Here is a 22515-nt window from a genome sequence, read left to right as displayed (position 1 = left end):
AGATGTCTCAGCTGGCCTTGAACTTGGGATCCTCCTGCAGTAGCTACCTGAATAGCTGGGATTACAGGTGTGTGCCATTGCACCCGACTTTCAATATTGTTTTAATAAGTTTCTTGTTAATGTTTTTGTTTTGATTTCTAAAAGATGTCTTGAGTGGGAATACTAAGATTTTTCTCTCCATGGTAGAGATACCATTTCATTGTCAAATTCCCCCTTTTTGAGGGGGTCAGCCTTCAGTCTAACTGAAGCTCTGTGAAGGTCATCTTTTTACTCCTGCTCAACTCTAGTTGCTTTTAAGATTTTATTGTCTCACCAGGAGTGGTGGCGCATGCCTATAATCTCAGCGGCTCAGGAGGCTGAGGCATGAGGATCTGGAGTTCAGAGCCAGCCTTAGCAATTTAGTGAGGCCCTGAGCAACTCATCAAGACCCTGTCTCAAAATAAAAAAATAAAAGTGTTGGAGATGACTCAGTGGTTAAGTTGCCCCTGTGTTCAATTCCTGGTACAAAAAAAAAATAAAAATAAAAATAAAAAATCTTATTGTCTCAGTGGTCTTGCAGTTTCACTATGTTGTATTTAGCTGTGGATGTCTTTATATTTACCCTGATTGGAATTCACTGAGCTTAACTCTGCTTATTGATATTTTTTATGAGTTCTTAGAAATTTTTAGCCATTAATTCTTCAAAGGTTGAGTCTTCATTTAAAAAACAAAACTTTTTTTCTCCTTCTGGAATAGGTTAGACATGTGTGGTACCTTCTTAGTTTTGTCCTCCGTATCTCCTATTTTCTCTTTTATGTTTTTCATCTCTTTATGTATTTGTATTACATTCTGGATTTTTTTGCATTAATGCTCTTTTCAGATGTATAATGTTATTTACCAAATTATTTTTAGTGATTTAAATTTTTTCTGAAGGTTTTTAAGAATTTATTTCATGCTGCCCTTCTTTTCCTAGAAATATATCAAACGTGCTTATTTTCTATTCTATGTGTAATAATTTCATTGTATGGAGGAGGTTTATGTCTGATTCTTCCATCTATTATTCCTGGTGGCTCATGCTGTTGGGGGGACTCATTTCCTTATGTATTTAGAAATTTTATGCTGTGAGCTTCTCATTTTCCTTGTGGTTCCACATATGGGGTCTTACAGGGTTTGATCCTCCAGAGAGGACTTGTTTGATTCTCTCAGGTGACTGGGGACACTTCCAACTTGGGATCATGTTATATTTTCTGCTGGAGGTTTTAGTGTACTATTCAGATGGTGTATCTTGGCTACAAAATTGAGGATCTACTCCTAACTACAAATTCTCTGGCAGTTTTTTTCTGCTCTGCTTAGGAGAACCTTTATTTTAGATTTGCTGTTTTATTGAAGCCATTTGGGGATCCAACTTTATGGGGAATATTTCCTATTAGATGTCCTACCTTGGGAGATCTTTTGAGGCAGTGAAAACATTTAGGCTAACTGGGCCTAATACCGGTAAGATAAAAATATTCCTTAACTCATGGTTGCATTTAATATTTGAAAAATTGAATCCAACATGTCTAGTTTTCTAAAAATGAATATATTCTAGGAACTAGTCCTTGAACTGGTTGATGTAGTGATTTATTTATTTTTAATTTTTTTAAATTCTAGATGGACACATATCTTTACTTATTTTTATATGTGCTGAGGCTCGAACCCTGTGCCTCACACATTCTAGGCAAGTGCTCTACTACTGGGCCCCAACCCCAGCCTCATGATTTATAATGGAAAGCTTCCTGATATTGAAGCTTTGTGCATTTGTGCAGTAAACTCAATTCTTGCATGGGTTTACCAACTAGTCAGTCTTTTGAAGTGACTAGGTCCTAGTTGATACTATGTTATTTAGATTTATGAGAATTCTTTCTTGTATGAAATTGAACTTAATCTCGTGTGTGTGTGTGTGTGTGTATGTATATACATATATTTCTTAAGAATATACCCTATAAATTCTTTAGAAAGAATGAAGTGTGTATTTGTTTTAGCACTGTCTTTATTGGGTTGTTAAAGTTATACATGCTGGCTAGCTTTATAAAAATAATGAATCTCTGCTGCTGCTGTTCTCTTTCTGGTGTCTTCTTCCCACCCCACCCCCGTCCCCTGACCCCCCTCTTGTGCTGAGTCCCCGCTCTGAAAATGAGGGAACCTCAGGCCACCTCTTTCTCTTTACCAATGGTTTTTTCATACTCTTACCACAGTCTATCAGGTATAGCAATTTGGTTTTAGAGTTTGGGGGAAATAGAAGTTTCCTGAGTCCCTAGGTTCAGTTCTTCCTCAGTTCCATCTATAAGGCCCCCTCCCACTTGACACTGCAGCCACATTGCCCTCCCCAGGTAGTGCACCTGAGACTTTGCTCTAATTGGCCCTTCTGGAGTGAAATTCATTAGTTTAACAAATATTTATTTAGTGCCTATTATGTATCAAGTACTGAGAAGACTATGATGTATAAGACAGAACAAGATTCCCACTCTCATGAAGCTCATAGTCCACTATGACAATCAACAAACACGTATAATACATGTTGTGCCAGATGGTAATCAGAATGCAATGGAGAAAAAGAAGGCCTTTTGTGGCTTTCTAGCTTGTTTGGGTATCTGCAGGCCAAGTTCTCATTGTCTCCTTCCCCATACCATGAATTCTTTAAACAAAATTAGAAAAAAAATAGCCATTTTTTGTGCAATTATTTCTTGGTCAACATTTTAAACTATATTGATAGGATTTTAGTAGGGATTATCTTGAATTTATAGATGTGGGACCAACATGACTGAGTTTGCCTATCTGTGAATATGGCATTGGCATTTTCCCTCTAAACTCAGGTTTTTTCAATCATCTCCATAAAGATCTTTTACACATTTTGAATATTTTTATTGGACTTATCTGAGGTTCTTTATGGCTTATTGTGTAGAACTTTTCCTACTCAGTGGTGGTTGGTGTACAGGGAATCACAGAGTATAGGTCAGTATCATCTCTTTCCGGTCACTCCCTGCTCCGAGCTTTGGATACTTAACTTTGCCTCAGTGGGCTTTGTCATTCTGGGCCTGCAGCCAGTCCCCCCTCTCCTTCAGGACTCCTTCTAATGCACTTTGGTTTAGGTTCATCCTGGGGTTGTATAACCCCTAACCCCAGCCTATTCTAAGATAGCTGCCCTTCCAGCTCTTCTGCCAGACTCACCAGGGGCTGCTATCTCTCAGATGGGGAAGCAAGGAGCCAGGCAGGGCCAGCTTTGGGTCCATTCTGGATCATTAAGGCAGATGGTGAGAACCCCGACTGATTTCCTGTGGTGCTCTGCCCTTCCCCATCCTCTCACCTGGAAGCACCGGCAATGGAAGATGACCCAATGGACCAGACCACTGGCTGCTCACTCTGCTGGATCTTTTAGGAGCTAGAGATCTGAGTTGCCTGGCAACAAGGGGTAACAGAAGCAGTCCAGGCCACAGTTGTCAAGCAACACAGAACTCACCAGGGCAGGCCTTTCCTCTTGAAGAACTGTGCTGTACTTGGCTTCACTCTAGACAGCTCCAGGAATTGAGAGACAGAAGGGTGCTGCTAGTGGCCCCAGGTGGCTAAAGTACTGCCTTTCTTGGAGGGACTGACCCATGGCTTTGTGGACAGGGCAGTTCCTGGCAGAGATGCAACCCCTCTCCCAGATTAGTGCTGAGTGGTGCCAACTCAGCTCCTGGGCAGCCTTCTGGGCATTGGCCCTGCCCCCAGCAGGCTCCCCACTCTCCCTCTAGACCTACCTCCTGCTGCTTGGTGTTGAGCAGAACAAAGCCCATGTTTTTACCCCCATGCCACCTTGTGGGCTGTCATCTGCCATGTTCATAAGCCTCCTTTTATCTAGCCACAGACAGGGCAGTGGAAAACTCCAAAGCCAGTTTTTTTTTTCTTTTATTATTATTATCATCGATCAAAAGTGCTTACAAAGTGTTGAGAAGAGGTACATCCACAGCTCTGAGGGGAGGCCCAAGAGGCTACCCCACCCTGCCTTGCCTCTGGAGTGGACATCATAAGGCATTTCACACGTTGGTGATTTCACTTCTGTTTTTTTTTTGTTGTTGTTGTTGTTGTTTTTATATAAAACCAAAACCAGTCCTGTAGTAGAAAGAAAAACCCCCGCAATGAATTTTCAGGACCAAACTGAAGTGGGGAGGATTGGAATGGGGGGTTCTGAGGTCTGGGACTGAAGTCACAGTGGTCCAGTGCCTCAAGGTTGGCAGAAGCTGCTGGAAGGGATAGGAGGAGAGGGCAGGGCACAGCTGACAGGAAGCCAAACTCAGACAGGTATACCCTGTCTTCATCGTTTTTCACTTTTATATACCATAGAAATTTAAGCAAAATAGCTATTATATATATATTTATATATCATATATATAAATTAGGCAAATAAAGAATCAGGGGGAGCAAGAGATGGGGCACCCCCTGAGCCATCTGAGGAAGAGTGCCAGGTCTCTCATGCCCAGGTCACCAGCCCATGCTGAATGGGGGCCTGGTTCTTGGGGGTGGGGAGCACCTATGGGCCCTGCCTTCTAGCCCTTCCTGGCCTCTTTGGTTGTAGGCACTTGCCCCAGCATGGTCAAGGCTAGGCAAGGGGCTGCTGCCCTCAATCCACATGGGGGATACCCTCAATGGCCCCTCTCCCCCATTGTGGGTTGTTGCTCCAGAAAGAGACCCTTTGTGCTCTGCTGGGCCTAGACAGGCCCCTTTCTGCTTGGTCTTTGGGCCCTGGGCTCCTAGTGGGTGGGCATCTCAGATATAAATATTGTGTTTAGCTACAAAATTCTCCCAACTCAAAGGGGTCTGGCTTCCTGATGTCTTTAAAAAGGGAATTCTTGCCTGGACAATTTTGTGGCAAGAAAGCACACTTGGAAAGCTGTCTGCTAAATGCTGTACTAAAAATATTTACTAAACATCATGGCTGGAAAGAAATGTAGATCATTTTTTTTTCTTTTCTAAAAAAGTCAAAAGAGGTTCCCTAGGAAGGGCCAGTACCTCCCTGGATTGGAGGCTGGTGACCTGGGCAGCCATGGCCCCAGCCAGCTGGCCTGAGTTGTGATAACTGGGGACTGGGGTGCCCATAGGGTTCAAGTCCATGGTGAAGGGGCAAGGGTGACTGGGTGCACCTAGGGGCTGGAGAGAACCCCGGTCAGCCCTTCCTCCTTCTAAGGTGAGAGTCTCCCAAAAGTTTTTTTTTTTTTTTTTTTAAAGAGGGAAAAAAAGGGGGAAGAAGTGCGTGGGTGGGTGGGGATATATTCAGTACTAAATTGAGTGCATTAAAAAAAAAGTGGACCCAGCTGTGCAGGCGCCTATATTTGCTGCAAGGGTGGCGCTCAGAAGATGTTGGGGCACATGTGCCAGTCTTGCCTCTCCTTGGCCTCCCAGTAGCCACCCTTGTATATGCAGGCAGTTTCCCCCGTCAGTGGGTCCAGCCTCTTCTCGAACCACAGCGGCATGTACCCGTCTGATTCCTTCTCTGCTGGGCAGACACAGTGGGCCGGTGGGTGGGTGGCCTGCTCTCCAGAACCCACCGCTTCCCTGCAGGATCCCCACCCTAAGCACCCCTTTCGCCCTCTGGGACACTCCTCCTTCCTTTATCCCAGGCACCCCCTTGCACCCTCCACCTGCTCCCCCCCCGGGGGGGCACCCTCTCAGCCCAGCCTTACCTTCCTCTATTGTGCAGCCTTGGCCATGGCCAGACATACAGGACTCCATTCGCCTGCGCCGCGACAAGCGTTGCTTCTCTTCCAGCCTCTGCTTCTCAGTGTTGGCCTCGTCCCAGCGCCCCTTCTCCATCAGCCGCTGGTCGGGCCGAAGGCGGCTATCCGTGGGCGCTACGCCCTCCTCCAGCTCGTTTAGGGTTAGGGCCAGCTCCGAGAAGTAGTACATGTTTTCTGCGTTTTCCCTGCGGCGGCGTGAGCGGGACCGTGCGCTGTCCCCAGGCCACCTCCATCGCTGGTCCCAAGCCGCCCCCCAGCCCCTCCCGACCCTCCTGGCCCCTCACCTCCTGGCCTGGGCCGACGTTTCCCTGCCCCATTGTTACTTCTGATGAACCTGCCGGACAAAACCCACCAGCTGCATCTAACTCGCCCTTTGCTTCCCGCACTTCTCCTGTGCTCCACCAACCCGCAGCTGCTTTGCTACTTTAGACTTAACTGAGATCAGCATAAAACCGTTACCTATTATCTTCGTTGGTACTGCATTAACATCTGCAGCATAACAACCTTTCTTTTTGCATGTGATGTTGGTTATATGTGCCTTCTATTTTGAATATCCGTGTCAGAGGTTAGTCAGTTTATTTTTGAAGATCAAACTTTGTTGCTCTCCAGCACCACAAAAACAAACCCAACAAAAACTATTTTGCTCCTATTTTAGGGTTTTTTGGCCTCTATTTTGCTATTATATTCCTTCAACTTTCCTGGGGTTAATTCTGCTATTGTTGTTTTTAACTTCTTGAGATGGATGCTTAGCTCATTATTTTTCAGCATTTCTTTTTTTTTAATACAATGTGCTACACATTTCATTCCAATTGCTGCCTTAACTGAATCCTACCACTTTTAATTTATTTATTTATTTTTGGTACTGGGGATTGAACCCAGGGGCACTCAACCACTAAGCCACACATCCCCAGCACCCTCCCCCCTTTATTTTATTTAGAGACAGGATCTTACTGAGTTGCTTAAGTTCTGCTAAGTTGCTGAGGCTGGCTTTGGACTCATGATCCTCTTACCTCAGCCTTCAAAGCCACTGGGATTACAGGACTGTGCCACCATGCCCAGCTGAATCCTACCACTTTTGATGTTATTATCATTCAGTTTTCTTTTATGATTTCTATTATATATTTTTGGACCTATGGATAGGTTGGAAACCCCTAGCCTTATTCATATTGGGGGATCAAATCCAAAGCCTTACTAGGCAGGCACTCCACCACTGAAATACCTTCCCCATCCCTATTTAAAATTTTATTTTGAGATAGGGCCTTGGTAAGTTGCCTGGGCTGGACTGGAACTTAAGATCCTTCTGCCTCAGCCTCCCAAGTAGCTGGGATTATAGTGTGTGCCAGCAAATTTCTTAAATTTATAAACACATGGAGACTTTTCTAGTTGTTTTTTCTTGCATAATTGCTTTGGAGTCAGATGATTTACTTGGTATAATTTTTGTCCTTTGAAGTTTTCCTATGGCAAGGTCAATTTTTTTATACATTTATTTATTTATTTATTTTTATGTGGTGCTGAGGATGGAACCCAGGGCCTCACACGTGCTAGGCGAGCACTCTATTGCTGAGCCACAACCTCAGCCCAATATGGTCAATTTTTGAGACTGTTTCGATGCATTTGTTGGGTGCAGTATTCTATAACTGGTAGGTTCTGTTGTTCAAATGTATCCTCCTGAGGTTTTTTCCTATTCCTAAGAGACTGATATTAAAATTTCCCATTTTGATTGCATATCGGTATTTCTCTCTTTATATTTGTACCAGCCAGCTTATGCTATATGTATTTTGAGGTTGTGTTTGGTAGAAGATATTTGGATTTAATACTCATCTTCCTGGTGAACCGAGCTTCATCATTATGAACTCTCTCTTTTATCTCTAGTATTTGTTGTAAAGTTTGTTTTGCGATATGAATATAGCTAAGCAGCTTTTGTTTGGTATTTCTTTTTTTCCTTTTTTTTTTTTTTTTTAGTGATGCTGGGGATGGAACCCAGGGCAAGTGTTCCACCCCTGAGCTATAACATCCCCAGCCGTCATTAGTATTTATGTGGACATATCTTTTTTCATCCTGTCAAACCAATCTTTCTTTAGTTTCCAATTTAGATGCTTTTCTTGCAGACCGCATATAGTTGGATTTTTTTGATTTCCAAATCTTACACCTATAATGGGAATATTTAATGTAATTACAGGTTGACTATTCCTTATCCAAAACACTTAGGACTAGAAGTATTTTGGACTTTTTTGGAATTTGGAATATTTGCATGTACATAATAAAATATCTTTGGGGTGAGACCCAGTATAAACACAAAATTTATATTTATTCCGCACTGTACACACGGCCTAATTTTATTTATTTTTTATTTTTTAAAAATATTTATTTTTTAGCTGTAGATGGACACAACACAATGCCTTTATTTTTATATGGTGCTGAGGATCAAACCCGGGTCCCGCCCGTGCTAGGCGAGTGCTCTACTGCTGAGCCACAATCCCAGCCCCAGCCTAATTTTATGTAGCATTTTGAGTGTAACTGTATTTCTGTGACCTGTCATATGAAATCAGGTGTGAAATTTTCTACTTGTGATGACTTATTAGTGCTCAAAAACTTTTGAAATTTGGAGCATTTTTGGATTTCAGACTTGGATTAGGTACTAACTTGTGTTGATATGTTGTGTTTAAATCTACTATCTTGTTTTCTCTTTTTGTTGTTTTTGGGACCTCAGGCACACAGGTTTGGATTAGTCATAATCCTTAGTACATGATACTCTCTTTTAGCTCTTACATGGTCTGCTTTTTATTAATCTAATGTTACCACCATAAACAAAAGGTAGGATCCTGACAAAAACCTACATCTAACCATATGGAAAACTCACCAATCCATTCCCTTTTCAGATAGCCATCAGCAAGACTCCTGGGTTCATCAGTCCCCTCCTTTCCTTTTAATAGAATTTTATTGTATCTTTAAGTATTTTTAAGTATCTCTCTGTCTGTGCGCGCGCACACACACACACACACACACATATATATATATTTTATATATATATATAATATATATATATAATATATATATTAGTTTTGAACTGTATAAAAAGAATATATGACATATAATATTTTGGATTTTTATTTACTTAATATTGTAAGAGTTATCTATATTGTTGCATGGTGCTGTGCTTCCTTTGTTTTAACTACTGCATAATATTCTTTCCTGTGAATATATCACGGTTTTTCATTCAATAAATTCCTGGGTTGTTTCCAAATTTTTTTGCTATTGGATTAGTCTTGTGTGTGTGTGTGTGTGTTTCCTGTTGTACATTAACAAGACTTTCTCTTGAGTTTATACCTAGAAGTGGGGTTGCTGGGTTATTACACTTCCTGATTTTTCATCTTTTTTTTTTTTCCCTTTGGTACTGGGGATTGAACGGAAGGGCATTACAGGTTTGTGTCACTGCACCCAGTGTGATAATTCACCTTCAGGAGGTAAGGCCAAATGGTTTTCCAAAGTGGTTGCACAAATTTATACTCCTATTAGCAATGCATAAGAAATATTGTGGGTCCTCATTTCTTCAACCACTGATAGACTTTTAAAAATTTTACTAATCAAATAAATTTAAAACAGGGCTGGATTGTGGCTCAGAGGTAGAGTGCTTGCGTGAGGCACTGGGTTCCATCCTCAGCACCACATAAAGTAAAATAAAGACATTGAGTCCAATAACTAAAAAATAAATTTTAAAAAATATACAACAGTATCTCATTGTGGTGGTTTTGATTTGCATTTCCTCAGTTAGCAATGATGTTGATTGTGGTTTTCATATAATGTCTGGTCATATATGTTTTTTCTATGAAATTCTTGTTCATGACTCTTGCACATTTTGCCATTGGATTGTTTTTGTTCGACTTGTTGATTAGAAATCTTTTATTTAAAAAGTGTTAATTATGATAAAATTTTCTGTATTTTTGACACTAATCCTTTGTCAGGTGTAGGTATTGTGGCTACCTTCTTCAAATTTATGTTTTGTCTTTTTGCTTTCCTTTTTATTTCTTCTTCTTCTCCTTTTTTTTTTTTTCAGTATTGGGATTAAACCCAGGGCCTCACATATGCTTGACAAGTGTTCTACCACTGAGCTGCATCCTCAGCCCTTTTTTTAAAAGAAATTATTTTGAGACAGGGTCTTGATAAGTTGCTCAGACTGGCCTAGAACTTGGAATCCTCTTGCCTAAGCCTCCTGAGTAACTGGGAATATAGGTGTGCACTATGCCTGGCACCTCACTTTTTAAAAATTGTCTTTTAATGAGTAAAATGCTTCTTAATAAACAAAAATGTTTTATATAGTTGAATGTACCAATGCTTTATTTGTATCTTGTTTAAGATATGTTTTTCTTAAGTTCTAAAAGATATTAATCTTTTTTTTACTTAGAGTATTAACTTATTGTTTAGAAATAAGTCAAACTTAATACTTAACCATAAGGTCATTGTCTAGAGTTGATTTTTGTTATAATGTAAGGGAGGAAATCAGTTAATCTTTTTCGAAATATATAACTGTTTTGTCTCACATCCATATGTGAACAGCCCCATCTTTCCACATGATCTGATATGCCACCTTTTTCATATATCAAAGATACATGTATCCATGGAGTTGTTCTAGGCTCATCATTTCACTCCACTTTAATTTCAAAGTAGGTTTTGATATCTACTATGGTTAAGTACTCTTTGGTCTTCTTCAGAAATGTCTTTGCCCTTTTATTCCTCAATATAAATTTAAAAATTCTAATACCCAGTTCAATGGAGATCCTTATTGGGATTTTATCTACTGATTCTTTAAATCATGACATCTTTATAATACTGAGTCTTTCTATCTATGAATGTTGTATTTTTCTCCATTTATTTAGTTCTCCCTTTGATATTTCTTAGTAAAGTTTTACAATTTTCTCTAGAGGTCTTGAATGTAAGATTTAGTACAAGGTCCTTAATATCCTCTTATATAATTGGTGCCTTAAAGTGCATTTTCTAGTTGTTTGCTCTTAGTATGTAGAACTGAAACTGATTTTTGCATATTAATCTTATGTCTGGGCACATCTATTGAGATGTTAATATGACTAATTTGTGGATCTTCTAATATAAAATCATTCTTGCATATTCTGGATAAATTCAATGATGGTAGATTGTTACTTTTTGTACACTGTTGAATTTTCTAATATCTTGTTTTGGAATTTTGCTTATGTAAGTGAAATAGGGTAGAAATTTTATTTTCCTAATTACTGTCTTTATCTGGTTTGGTATGAAAGTTATTCTGGCCTAAAAGTATAGAGACTATTTTCTCTCCTATGATCTGGAAGACTTTATTTAAAACTGGGTTAACATATTTCTTTTTTCCTTTTTTTATTTTTGGTACTGGGGATTATATACCCAGTCCTTCTTATTTTTTTACTTTGAAATAAGGTCTCACTAAGTTGCTTAGTATCTTGCTAAATTGCTGAGGGTGGCCTTGAACTTGTGACCTCCTGCCTCAGCCTCCCAAGCTGCTGGGGTTATAGGCATGTGACACCATACCCCACTGGTATTTCTTGAAAATTTTGATAGAATTTACCTGTAAAATTATCTGGGTCTGTGTTTTCCTTATAGTAATTAAAAATTACTTCTTTGTTTTCTTTAATTATTATAGGGTCATTGATGCTTTTTATTTCTTCTGGAGTCAATTCTTGTAAGTTATATTTTTCTAAGACTATATCCTAATACTATCTTTATACTTTATAGTCATGAAACCTTTTTCATTAATAATATTAATTTCCATCTTGATTAGTCTTAGCAGTAGGTTTCTCTATTGTTAGTTGTTTTTTTCCTCAAAGAATCAACTTTTGACTTTATCAAGCTTCTTTATGTTTCCTTTTTCTATTTTATTGATTTCTTCTTTTGGGGGGTATATGTGTTGAACTTTACTTACCACAGAAACTCAGAAATGAAAAAGCTACAAATTTAGAAACTGTTTAAGGCAATGTATTAGTTTTGAAGTATTACCTTTATAATACTTCAGTATATATCCAGTTTTGAAATCTTGGCTGTCTTCAGTTCTAGATATTTAAAATTGCTATTCTAATTTTCTATTTTAATTATGGGCTATTTAGCAACTTAAAAATTGTTTCTAAATATGTGAGGATTTTATCATTGTATTTGTAATGTCTAATTGACTTATGATAGATTGTAGTTTGTCAAGGCTTTCTTTAGGGTTTAGTACATGATTGATTTTTGTATACAGTTCCATATGTCCTTAAAAAAAGTATATTCTCTGATTGCTGCATCTATAAGCCTGTGAATGATCCTGTTGTTTTGATCCCCTTCATATTCTTCCTTTTTAAATTTTAACTTGACCTATCAACAAGTGAGAGGGGTATATTGGAATCTCCCAATCTCCCACTATGGTGATGGATTTATCAATTTCTCTTGGGTATCATGATGTAAATTTTTGAGGCTGCTTTTTTATATGCATAATGTTTGAAACTTGGAACTTAATAAATTTACCCCCTTTTCCTTCCTTAATAATGTTTTCACCTTCAAGTCTATTTTAGCTGATGTTAATATAGCTATTATAACTTTTTTAGATTGATTTTCACAACATCTCTTTTACTTTTGTCCTTTGCATATTTTTGTCTTATAAGGAGTATATTTCTCGTTTTTTTTAAAATCCTATCAATATTTTGTTTTTTAACTGGTTTCATCTATTTATATTTATTATGAGCATTAAAATGCTCGAATATTTCTACTATGTTAATTTGCTGTTTTTGTTTGTAATATCTTTCATTATTTTTCTTCTTCTAATTAAAAAACCTATATGCATCTTCCTTTTAATAAGAACTTAGCATTTCTTCATATTCCTGGTGTCTTTCCCTTTCTTCCCACATACTACTGTTACCTAGACTTTTAGTTCTGCATTATTATGGGAATATTTTCTATTTTCCTTTGGTCTTTGTAATTGTTTTATAAAATCTGTTTACTTCATGTGTCTAGCACAACATCTTTTGAAATTTTTCCCTCCCCATTTTAAGATATTATGTCTAGGGGGCTGGGAATGTGCTTAGTGGTAGAGTGTTGTCTAACCTGTGTAAGTAGCATGCTGGAGGCCCTGGGTTTAATCTTCAGTTTATGTGTGCCAAACTTTCTGCTTTCTGTATGCCTGCCTGAGGTTTTTTTTTTTTTTTTTAATCATATCCTCATATTGTATCTTAGTTGGATAGAAAAATCTACATTCTAATTTCATTTTCTTCATAACTTTGAAAATATACTCCAGTGTTGGCTGTTACTAAATCTGATGTTAATCTGAGTCCTCAGCCTTGACTGAAATCTTTTGGAAGGTATTAGAATTTTTTCTTTGATGTTCTCAGTTTTGACCCTGTGGTCTAACATTTTTATTTATTTCTCATCTTTGCCATTCTGTAGACCCTTTCAATTCAAGGTCTTTCATTTCTTTTCTTTCATTCGGGAGAACTTTTTTTTTTGGTGCTGAGGAATGCTAATATTAGCACATTCTCTTCCATTAAACCACATCCTTAGCCCTCAGAAAGTTATTGTTATTCTCTTTAACCATTCTTCCTCCTCTCCATTTTTTTCTTCCTTTCTTCTGAGTTCCCAGCTAAATGTATTATTTTAGTGGCTACCCTAGGAATTACAGTATCCGTACTTCCAATAGTCAAAGGTCTTGACCTACCTCCTGGGTAGCATAGGGCCTTCAAGCAGTTACTTCCATTTATTTCTCTTCTGACTTAATGGAGGTAACAGTAAATAAATGGAGGTAACAGTCTAAAATTTAAAACCCTATGAGACATTATTATTTTTGTTTATTCACTGTTCATTTAGATCCACATTTTTACTCTTCATTCATTTATACATCTTGGCTCTTTCACCTGGGATTAGTTACCTTCTTCCCAAAGTATATCCTTTAATGTAGATCTGGTGGCCAAGTGAATGTTTGTTTTCCATAAAAGATCTTTATTTCAACTTTATTCTTTAAAGATGGTTTGCCCCAGCAATGTGTCTCTTAGCACATGGAAGATATTACTTGGCTGTTTTCAAGTCCTCAGTTTTGTTGATGAAAAGGTGTCTGTCAAGGTGATGTTCCTCAGCTCGTAATTGCTTTAAAAAATCTAATATTGCCTAATATTCTCTGATATAGTTCCATCAGTCTCACTGTATAGACTCAGGTGTAGAAAATCCTCTGCTATTTGCTCTTCAGAAGTGGTCTCTATTCCCTTCTAGGACTCTGACTAGAAGTGTTCTGGACACTGCTCTCAAACTTGCATGTGAATGCCCTGGGGACCTTATTGAATTGCAGATTCCCATTCTGTCTGGGGCAGATTATGTACACTAACAAATCCCCAGGGTATGCCAACAAACCTACTCTGGGAACTTCACTAGGGTCACCCATAGGCCTTCCTCTCTAGCTTCTTAGGTTCTCCAGGATGTCTCTTTATGTTACAATGTGAGCATTCACCTATATTCAGGTGATGGATTCATTCTGTTAAAACTTTCCATGAAGTTCTCAACTTTGGTTATTTTCTTTTGTAGAATTTCTATTTTGTTCTCTTCAGAATCTGAAATTACACTTATAATTTTCTGTTTCCTGCAAGTTCATTTTTATTTCTCAGTCATGGAAGGATTATGTCCAGTCACCTTGTCTCTGCATAGTATCTCTTCTCTCCAGATAGTTTTACATTCATTTTCTCTGGCTTCCATACTGGGATGTCAGGTGCATGATATTGTTCTTTGCCCACATGTCAACTGATCCCTCCCAACCTTGTGTTTCTTGCTGGGTGGGGGAAGGAGAGTCATCTTCCTGTTTACTGCTCACTAGCCTCCTTTCTGTTTCTCCCTCAGTCCCTGTCCCATATCCTGAAGAGGGCCCCTAACCCTTACTCACGGCAGTGGGTACTTCTTCCACAGCAGTTTGGCTGGCAGAGTCTGATATACTGTCTTCTGCTTCCCATCAGAGCTGGAGCTGCTGGAACTACTGTGCACAATCTTGGAGCATTCCATTTGCTCATCCCATGAGCCGGACAGCACATAGTGGGCCTTGCCCTGGCTGTCACTCACCACTCCGGTCACCTGTGGATATTGGCGGGACTCGTATAAGCACACATCCTAGTATGGGTCTCCTGGGGTGCTGGAAGGTGGTCCTATTTACCTTTCGGGGTGCCTCTTTGGAGAAGTAGCTGTAGGGAACAAACTTCAGCTGGCACCGATCATTGGTCTTATGGTTCACAATCTCGATATCCCCTGACTGATGAGAGAAGGTAGTGGTCAGCGTCTAATCCCCAGGCCATATGCTCCCCTCCCAAGGGTACCCAGCTCTGACCTGGTCGATCCAGAGCTTGCCCACGATGATATTGTGCACAGTTGAGGTGCTCTTCCTCCACACATAGTGATTCCCACTGGCCTGGAATTCCAAGTGGATGGCACCTGGAGGCCAGGTACATGTCAGAGATCATGGTCCTGGCATGTGGGGTCTACCACAGGCCCAGGGTCTCGAGAACCAGAAGATATTCGTATGGGCTGAAAGTTGAGGAGTGGGACAGGCCGAGGCATGTGGGTGGCAGTGGGGGGAATACCTACAGGGAGGTCTCCCCTGAGAGAGCCCCAAGTTGGTTTTTAGGGTCAGTAGTGTCCTTTTTGTTCTAGGAGCACACAGATACCCTGCTCACCAAGTGGCATGATAGAGATGTATTTCCCCCGGAACTTGCTGGCGATGGTGATCTCTTGCCAGAGGCTCCAGCCATGCTTGGAGAACACGTAGTGGGCAGCTGAGGGAGGGTGGTGGCTCACCTGGGACCAGACCAGATGGGTGTGAGCATTGCTGGACATGGGCCCATACCATCTTCCTTACCAGGCAGGGACAGACTGCCCTGATTCCAGGACACATCTCTGGAGCCACAGGAGCAGGCCTGGCTGCTCCTCTTGGTGGCCTTGGCCCAAGACAGGTCCCTGGGAAGGAGAGAATCCCGAGTGGAATGGAACCCAGGTGACTGTCCTGGGCCTGCCCCAGCCATAGTAGTATGAGATGGGCCTGGTGTCACTATGCCTGGCTCTTGGACTGTGAAACAGGGGTGATGGTGGAGGCTGTGACTCCAGGATGTGCCCAGAACTGGCTACGTTGAGGGCTAAGGAAGAAAGGGTGATGCTTTACCAAAGCTTCCATGCCCACTTTCTCATTTAATCCTCACTATACACCTGGGAACATGTATGGTATTACATGGAGGGAGAGGGTCCCGAATGGCAAAGCCATTTTAACCAAGGGGCAGAGTCTAGCCTGGCTCAAGGGTAGAAGTCATGTCAGTGTCCTGCCTCAGGCTCTTCTGTCGCCCATACGTGGCTCCAGCCCCCCTGAGCCTTCCCCTTACAGCACACTTTATCACTGCCTTTCCCCCTAGGACACCTGCCAGCTGCCCTCTTCTGGCTCATGGCACCATCAAGTCTATCTTTCCTCATTTGACGCCTGACAGGCTCTGCCTTACCTAACCTCCTTACTCCTCAGAGCACTTACTTCACATGGCCTTGAACAGGCTCCAAGCCCAGCCTCACCCCTGAACTCCAGCTGCCTCCACTCAGTCAGGTTCAACCTTACCAGAGTTAGCAAGCTCCTGACACCCCATAATGGTCATAGTTTCCCATTTCCACATGCAGCATCACCTCCTATGCCTTGGGAATGTAGGCCCAACCTGCCAGCTACCCTGCATGAAGGGGGGGAACTGTCCCTTAGCCCAGCTATCACCTATGGTGGGGCTACCACACATTCACTAGAGTTATCCCTATGAGAAAATGCAGGGATGTGATCACAATGTCAGGATGCTGGAGCCCTACATTATCCTTACTTTCATCTCAGGCCCATACTGTCTTTCTAATTGCTCACACCAAATGCTTTGGATTCTCCTTGGTCTCTTCCTCATGTTCCTCATCAAATCCTTAGCAAATCTTGTGTGTCCTTCCTTCAAAACATACCCAGCATCTATACCTTCCCCAATCTTACCTGTACCTCCCCCCATCTCTCCACTGCAGGAGACCCTTGTCTCCTCCTTTCCTCCCTCTCTCTGCATCAAACTGCTCCTGGACCCATCCTCCTTTTAGAAAGAGCCAGAAGTATCTGATATACAAAATGACTGAGCACTCCCTGCAGCCCCATGAGAACAAGAGCCACATATGCCAGTTCCCCATCTGCATCTTCAACATGTGAAAATATTTGGCACATCTAGGGTACTTAATGGTTGCTGAATGAATGAATGCATTTTATTTAGGGGTTCAGGCCAAGGACCATGGGGTTACCCTTGAATGGCCCAAACTCCATACCCAAAATATCTACAAACTGGCTAGATTCACCTTCAAAACCTGGCCAGAACACCCCTATGTGGGTCACTGTAGTCACCTCCTTATGGGATTTCACAGCAGCAGTAGCCTTTTAAACTAGCACTCAGATCAGTGAACTCCAGCATTCTGGGAAAATTCCACGAGCCAGAGCAGCACCAACACCAATAGAATTAATTGCTTCTTGAATGATATGGACATCCAGGCTCAGTGTCAAAATGCCAAGTTGAGGCTCGTAGACCACTGGGCCCGAGTCTTGCTCATCTCCAGGGGATAGGGTAGAAAAGGGATGAAGATGGGTAGGAGGAAGGGACACTGGCCAGGGCAGTGTTTATCACAATGTGCATGGCTATTCCAGGTTTTGCCTGCCTGCTACTTTTCAATTCAGTGGTGACCCCACACTCTGGTCTGCCTGGACTTCTAACAGTGCCCTGCAAAATTCCTCCCACCTCTGCCACATGGTTCCCTGGCTGTGAGATGGGACCTCCCCTTTCCTGACACCAGATCCAACACTGTCCCACTAAGCTCTCTTCTAATGCCCCTCACTGTTTTCAGGAGGCCCTAGACTTATTCTTTCCATAAGAGGCCCAACTACCCAGCTGGACCTCAGCTGATGGCCCCTGGCAGGAGTTGCCCAGTACCAGCCTGCTGGGCCTCACCTGCTCACAGAGGGAGCGCAGGCCCATTTCCTCCATGCGATCCAACTCAAATGTCTCCCCTAGCATGGGGTTGAAGGGCTTGGCGATGCGGTGCACAGTGGTGGAGTAGGAGGACACAGAGAAGGCAGCCACTAGGCACATCTGCTCCACTGAGTTGGCGCAATGCACTGCCTTGTCTAGAAGGTGGTGGTACTCCAAGTCCTCAGTCAGCCGCTGGAGCATGGATAGGGGTTCATTGAAGTTCACCTTAGGTGAACAGGGAGGAGGGAAGATGATCAGACCAGATCAGATTACTCTGAATATGCACATCATGGCACCTCTGTTTTTCTCAGACATTGAGGGACATAGCTGATCTGATGATACTTTCAAAGTGAGGCCCCTTTAACATCCTGGCTGTCTAGCACCTCAGCCCTACCCTGTTACCTCCCTGATTCCTTCTGCCTCAGTTTCCTTTGCAGCATGAAAATAGCATATTTTGATGATGTTTACTGTTACTTTTCCCACTTTGTAAATGCCTCAAAGGCCAGGGCATCTGACTTGCTCACTACAGTTATGGTGAGTATTAAACTATTGGAATCAGAGAGTGAATAAGTAAATAAGGAAATCTGTGGATAGAAAAAGTGGGGATCTTCCTCATAGTCTGAACTGTGATCTAAGTTATTCTGTCAAGGGCTCCTGTGGAGGCCCCTGTGCAGGATGGATAGAGCTCAGACCCCTGTCAGCCTCTAACAGGGTCACCCTCCCTCCAGAGTATTCCCTGTTGTCTCACTCCATTCTCCCAGACATTCTGAAGGGGGTGCTGTGATTCCACTGTGCAGATGCAGAGAGAGGCTAGAGACGTGAAAGGACTTGTATGGGTCACCAAGCAAACTCTCTGGCCTGGTGCCCCAAGCCTGCTCTTGGCAGAGATGCTATGGCAATCTGGTGATATAAGGGCCCTAGGCCTGTCCTTGGAACTCCAGTGGCTTTGCTGAGCCTCCATGTCCTGGGAGGGCACTAGAGATGGCCTATAGCATGAAGGAAGACTACTCTTCTATACGCAAAGCCCACTCCCCCTTTACCAAGTCGGGACAGCTGGGATAGTGTGAAGCCTGGTCAGGGTTCCCTATATCTGCATTCACACAAAGCCCTTCCCTGTCTCTTCCCTTTGAGACTGAGGACCCCTGCTCTTTGGAGGACTGGCCGATGCTGTCAGACATGATTAAATAGTTACATGCTCCTCAGGTACCATTAAGGAAATGACACCTTAGGGCTGTCATATCCCAGAGGACTCCCACAACTGCCCTCCCCTGAGCTGCCTACCGGCATAGGGATCTTGGAGAGCTCACGGCCGATGCAGTTTTTCATGATGCTCCAGAGGTTAAGGCTGTAGTTGGGTTTGTCAGGGATACGGATACGTCTCTTGACTTTGGATGAACCCTTGGACACAAATGAGGCACTATCTAACACCTATCAGAGAAGCAGAGCAGGCCTGTTAGTGGACACCAGAGCTCCTTTGATCCCCCATGTCCTTGCCCTCACCTCTGAACTCCCCAGGGGCTAGTGCCAAGTTGGCTGCTGGCACATTTCTTACAGGAAGGGCAGCTTTGCCTGAATTCAGATTTGCCTGAAATGTTACATAGGAGGCAGATCCAGGACTCAAAGGTGGCCAGAGTTCTGGGATTGCCCCTGTGGCCCCAAGCTCACTGTACTGGCTGGCTTCTCCTCATAAGGAACCCAGAGCTTGGCCCCAGGCCAGGAGCCACCTCACTTACATTGTCTGAGCTCCAGTCCACTGAGCTTGTTCCAGTTCCACCTTCAGCTTTTCTGAGGGAAACAAATGGGGAGGCAAATTATGGGTGAATCTGAAGCTGCTTTGTTACCTAGCCCATCTTTCCTCCAGACTCTTTGGTAGGATATGAGGGACAAGGCAACTCCAGTGTGCCAGCTCAGATTCAGGATACTCAAGGTGGGGATAAGGGGCTCCGGCAGGGATCTGGAAATGTCCCATCCATAGGTACCCCTCTACCCCAACTGCAGCAGGCACTCAGCAAAGCCTTTGATGTCCCTGCCCTCAGGCCCCTCCTGGCAACTGAGTGACCCAAGAGCAAGAAAAAGCCTGGGAGTGGACACTTGTTCTGGGATAGCCTCATCTAGCTCTGTGGGACCCTTTCTATCCCACACAGACCCCACTGTATCAGACTCCCAAACTAGACAAGGGTTCCTGAAGGGCAGGGAGTGGGTCTGATACATCCCTGCGCCCCTGAGAGTTGTAGAATAGAGGAACACAGCAACAGGGGTACCATGGCTGAGGAGCCCAGGATCAGTGGAACCCATGGAGGGGAAAGCCGACCCAGATAGGGCTCCAGGCATGGGAGGGGTGGACAGAGTCTGGAGGGGTGAGGCAGCCTGAGCAGGACCTTCCTGGCTGCAGTGCCAAGAAGGAGATATTGCTGGTGAAAAAGTGCAAGGAAGCTCAGGATGGCCAAGTGAGCTAATTTGTGACTAATGTAAGTAATTTTAGATATTACTGGGAAATAGAAAATGACTCTGGGCTAGAAATACATGGCTGATGAGACTTGATAACCTTTTCCGTAGAAGACACTGGGATAGGGAGGTGTTAAAGCTCAGTGGCCCATGGAGGTCCCAGCTACAAGTAGAAATGGAGTGGCTAGGGCTTTGCACTAGCCTGCTCACCCCTGACTTGGCCACAGCTTGTGCCCAGCCCACCTGCCCATCTCACGTTTTTCTCTCTGTACCTGTTGGTGTGCTGGCACCCACAAAAATTTCCTGTGGCTCTGAGAGTCTGACAGCTACGTTTTTATTGCTAGTAAATGTTCTGGTCTCTAATGTATGTTTTTATGTGTATTTAGAAACATCATCAAAGAGCAGGTGTTTATGAATAATGAAAAAAAAGTTTGGAAATAGATGGGACTCCCTTCATCTTTCATCTGTTCTCAAATGATGACACTATGGAAGGAGTGGTTGGGGCCTTATGCTGCTCTGAGGCAAGGATGAGCAGCTGAGGCCTTCTGGGTCTTTTCTGAACCCCAGGCTGGAACTGGATTCAGTCAATGCTCGGTTCTCTCTCTCTATTTTTAATTAAGTGCCTGATGCAAACTTTGACTTTTTGATGCAAGGAAGAACAGAATATAAGCAAAAATACCATCTGGATAAAGTTTATAGCTGGTCAAAAGACCAGATGGAGTCAGAGAACACAACAGAAAAGGATGATTCTGGAGGAGGCTCCTCACAGGTCACAGCTGTCCCTGCTGGGAGTAAGTGCCCACCTGTCTTCCTTGGGCTGGGTGATCACGGTGATGAAGGATGTGGAGTCTTCCATGGCATCAAAGTACTCAGTATCTTCATCTTCCTCACTGTCCTCTCCTTTGGAAGTCAAGAGGCTTCCTAGAGATACATACAGAGCCACTATCTCAGTTTGCAACCTCTTTAAAAGGGCTTATCCTGCTGCCTGAAGAAATCCAGAGCCAAGGACTTGGCTCTTCCTGGCCCCACTCCCCTAACCCCTTATGCCATCTGTCCCTGACACAGGCCCATGTGTGTGGGGGTCAGGGTGTGCAGCAGAAACTAGGTGGAAACAGCCGGGGAGAGGGAGACTGAGGGTGGAGGGATGGAACAAATCCTGCTGGTCACTGCTCACCCACTTACCCTCGCTGAAGCTCTTGTTGGGGTTGGGGGGCCGGCCAGGAGCACTGCGGAAGGCCCGCTCAAGGCTGTTGTGCTGCTTGGCCAACTGTTCAATGGTTTCCTCCAAGTGGACACGCTGCTCTTGCTCATACTGCAGTGCCCGCTGCCATTTCCGGCTGTGTGTCTCAGCTAGTTCCAGGAAGTCCTTGCAGGCCTGGGAAGGACAAGTGGCCTCGTGAACTCTAGGCTTATGTAGGGGCAGGGAGGGGGCCCCTGGGGTTGCCATCTAGTTTCCCTTCCTTTTGCCAGGATGGTCAAAAACATGCCCACCACCCTCTGGTTTCCATGAGAATATGGGAACTTTAGCCTTTTCAGAGCCAACCCAGGAACTGGCACCCCCTGGTTGGCTAGCCTTAGACAGAATGCCATTTGGACAGTACCTGGTTGACGTGCTGCTTCCCCACAGGAGCCCCATGTAGCTGGAGGATGCTGGGTTATTGATCATCACAGCTGGAGCTCCAGCTTTCTGCTGCCATGTCCTCACTGTGTACTAGGACTGATGTTTGTTGCCAGTCCCTGCCCCCATGGGAACCCAAGGCAGCTCAGGCCAGCCCCAGGCTTTGCGCAGAAGGAAGGAAAGCCACATTCTGTTATACTTCCTGGCCCAGAGAGGTAATAAGTCTTGTCTGGTAGAAGAACTGAGACTGGAAATTTCTACCAAGTTACTTCATAGTCTGTATCACAAAACTCTGCTTTTAAGGTTCCCCCTTCATACTTGTGGCCTACTATTAGATTCAGATTCTTTTCAGTCTTCTATATAGGTGGTTCCACCACACTTTTAAGAATTGAATAGGTCATCCTGTCCCTGTTATTACAGCATAGATGAAGGCCCAGACCTCAGCTATTCCTGGAAGGAGCGAGGTCCAAGCCAGAGATGTCTGAATTTGCTCTTTCCTAATTCCTTCTTTAACCCAGGAGGAGGGGCTGAATTTCCTGGGCCCAAGTCTGCATAATACTTTTGGGCTGCCACCCCAAGTACTGCTTTCTTAGCCCTTGTTGCAGTCACCCACATGGAGGAACACTGCTGGGTTCCACAAATGGCACATGCTGTCCAACTCTGCAGGTTTGAGATGTGATTTCTTGGAGGGAGACAGGCACATGAGCCCCCATCT

General features: G+C 43.2%; 1 protein-coding gene across 6 annotated transcripts in view; it reads right to left on the bottom strand.

The window, feature by feature from the left end:
• Positions 1 to 4037: 4037 nt before the first annotated feature.
• The window catches only part of Osbp2 (oxysterol binding protein 2), a 178277-nt gene continuing 159799 nt past the window's right edge, over positions 4038 to 22515 (bottom strand). For 4 of the 6 annotated variants that reach the window (XM_048798238.1, XM_048798239.1, XM_048798237.1 and 1 more), the window contains exons 3-13: positions 21365 to 21557; positions 20986 to 21103; positions 19471 to 19522; positions 19019 to 19165; positions 17717 to 17962; positions 15404 to 15524; positions 15058 to 15161; positions 14887 to 14982; positions 14623 to 14807; positions 5676 to 5914; positions 4038 to 5488 (exon numbers count right to left, since the gene is read on the bottom strand). In XM_048798238.1, coding sequence (XP_048654195.1) covers positions 5343 to 5488; positions 5676 to 5914; positions 14623 to 14807; positions 14887 to 14982; positions 15058 to 15161; positions 15404 to 15524; positions 17717 to 17962; positions 19019 to 19165; positions 19471 to 19522; positions 20986 to 21103; positions 21365 to 21557 — 1647 coding nt within the window. In that variant the 3' untranslated portion in view covers positions 4038 to 5342. Of the gene's footprint in view, positions 5489 to 5675; positions 5915 to 11527; positions 14808 to 14886; positions 14983 to 15057; positions 15162 to 15403; positions 15525 to 17716; positions 17963 to 19018; positions 19166 to 19470; positions 19523 to 20985; positions 21104 to 21364; positions 21558 to 22515 lie in introns of those variants that run through there. The other 2 variants (XM_048798240.1, XM_048798235.1) reach the window with 2 other exon arrangements.

Source organism: Marmota marmota, unplaced genomic scaffold (assembly GCF_001458135.2).
Source record: "Marmota marmota marmota unplaced genomic scaffold, marMar, whole genome shotgun sequence".
Classification (NCBI taxonomy): Eukaryota; Metazoa; Chordata; class Mammalia; order Rodentia; family Sciuridae; genus Marmota; species Marmota marmota.
This window is presented reverse-complemented; position numbering and strand designations above follow the sequence as displayed.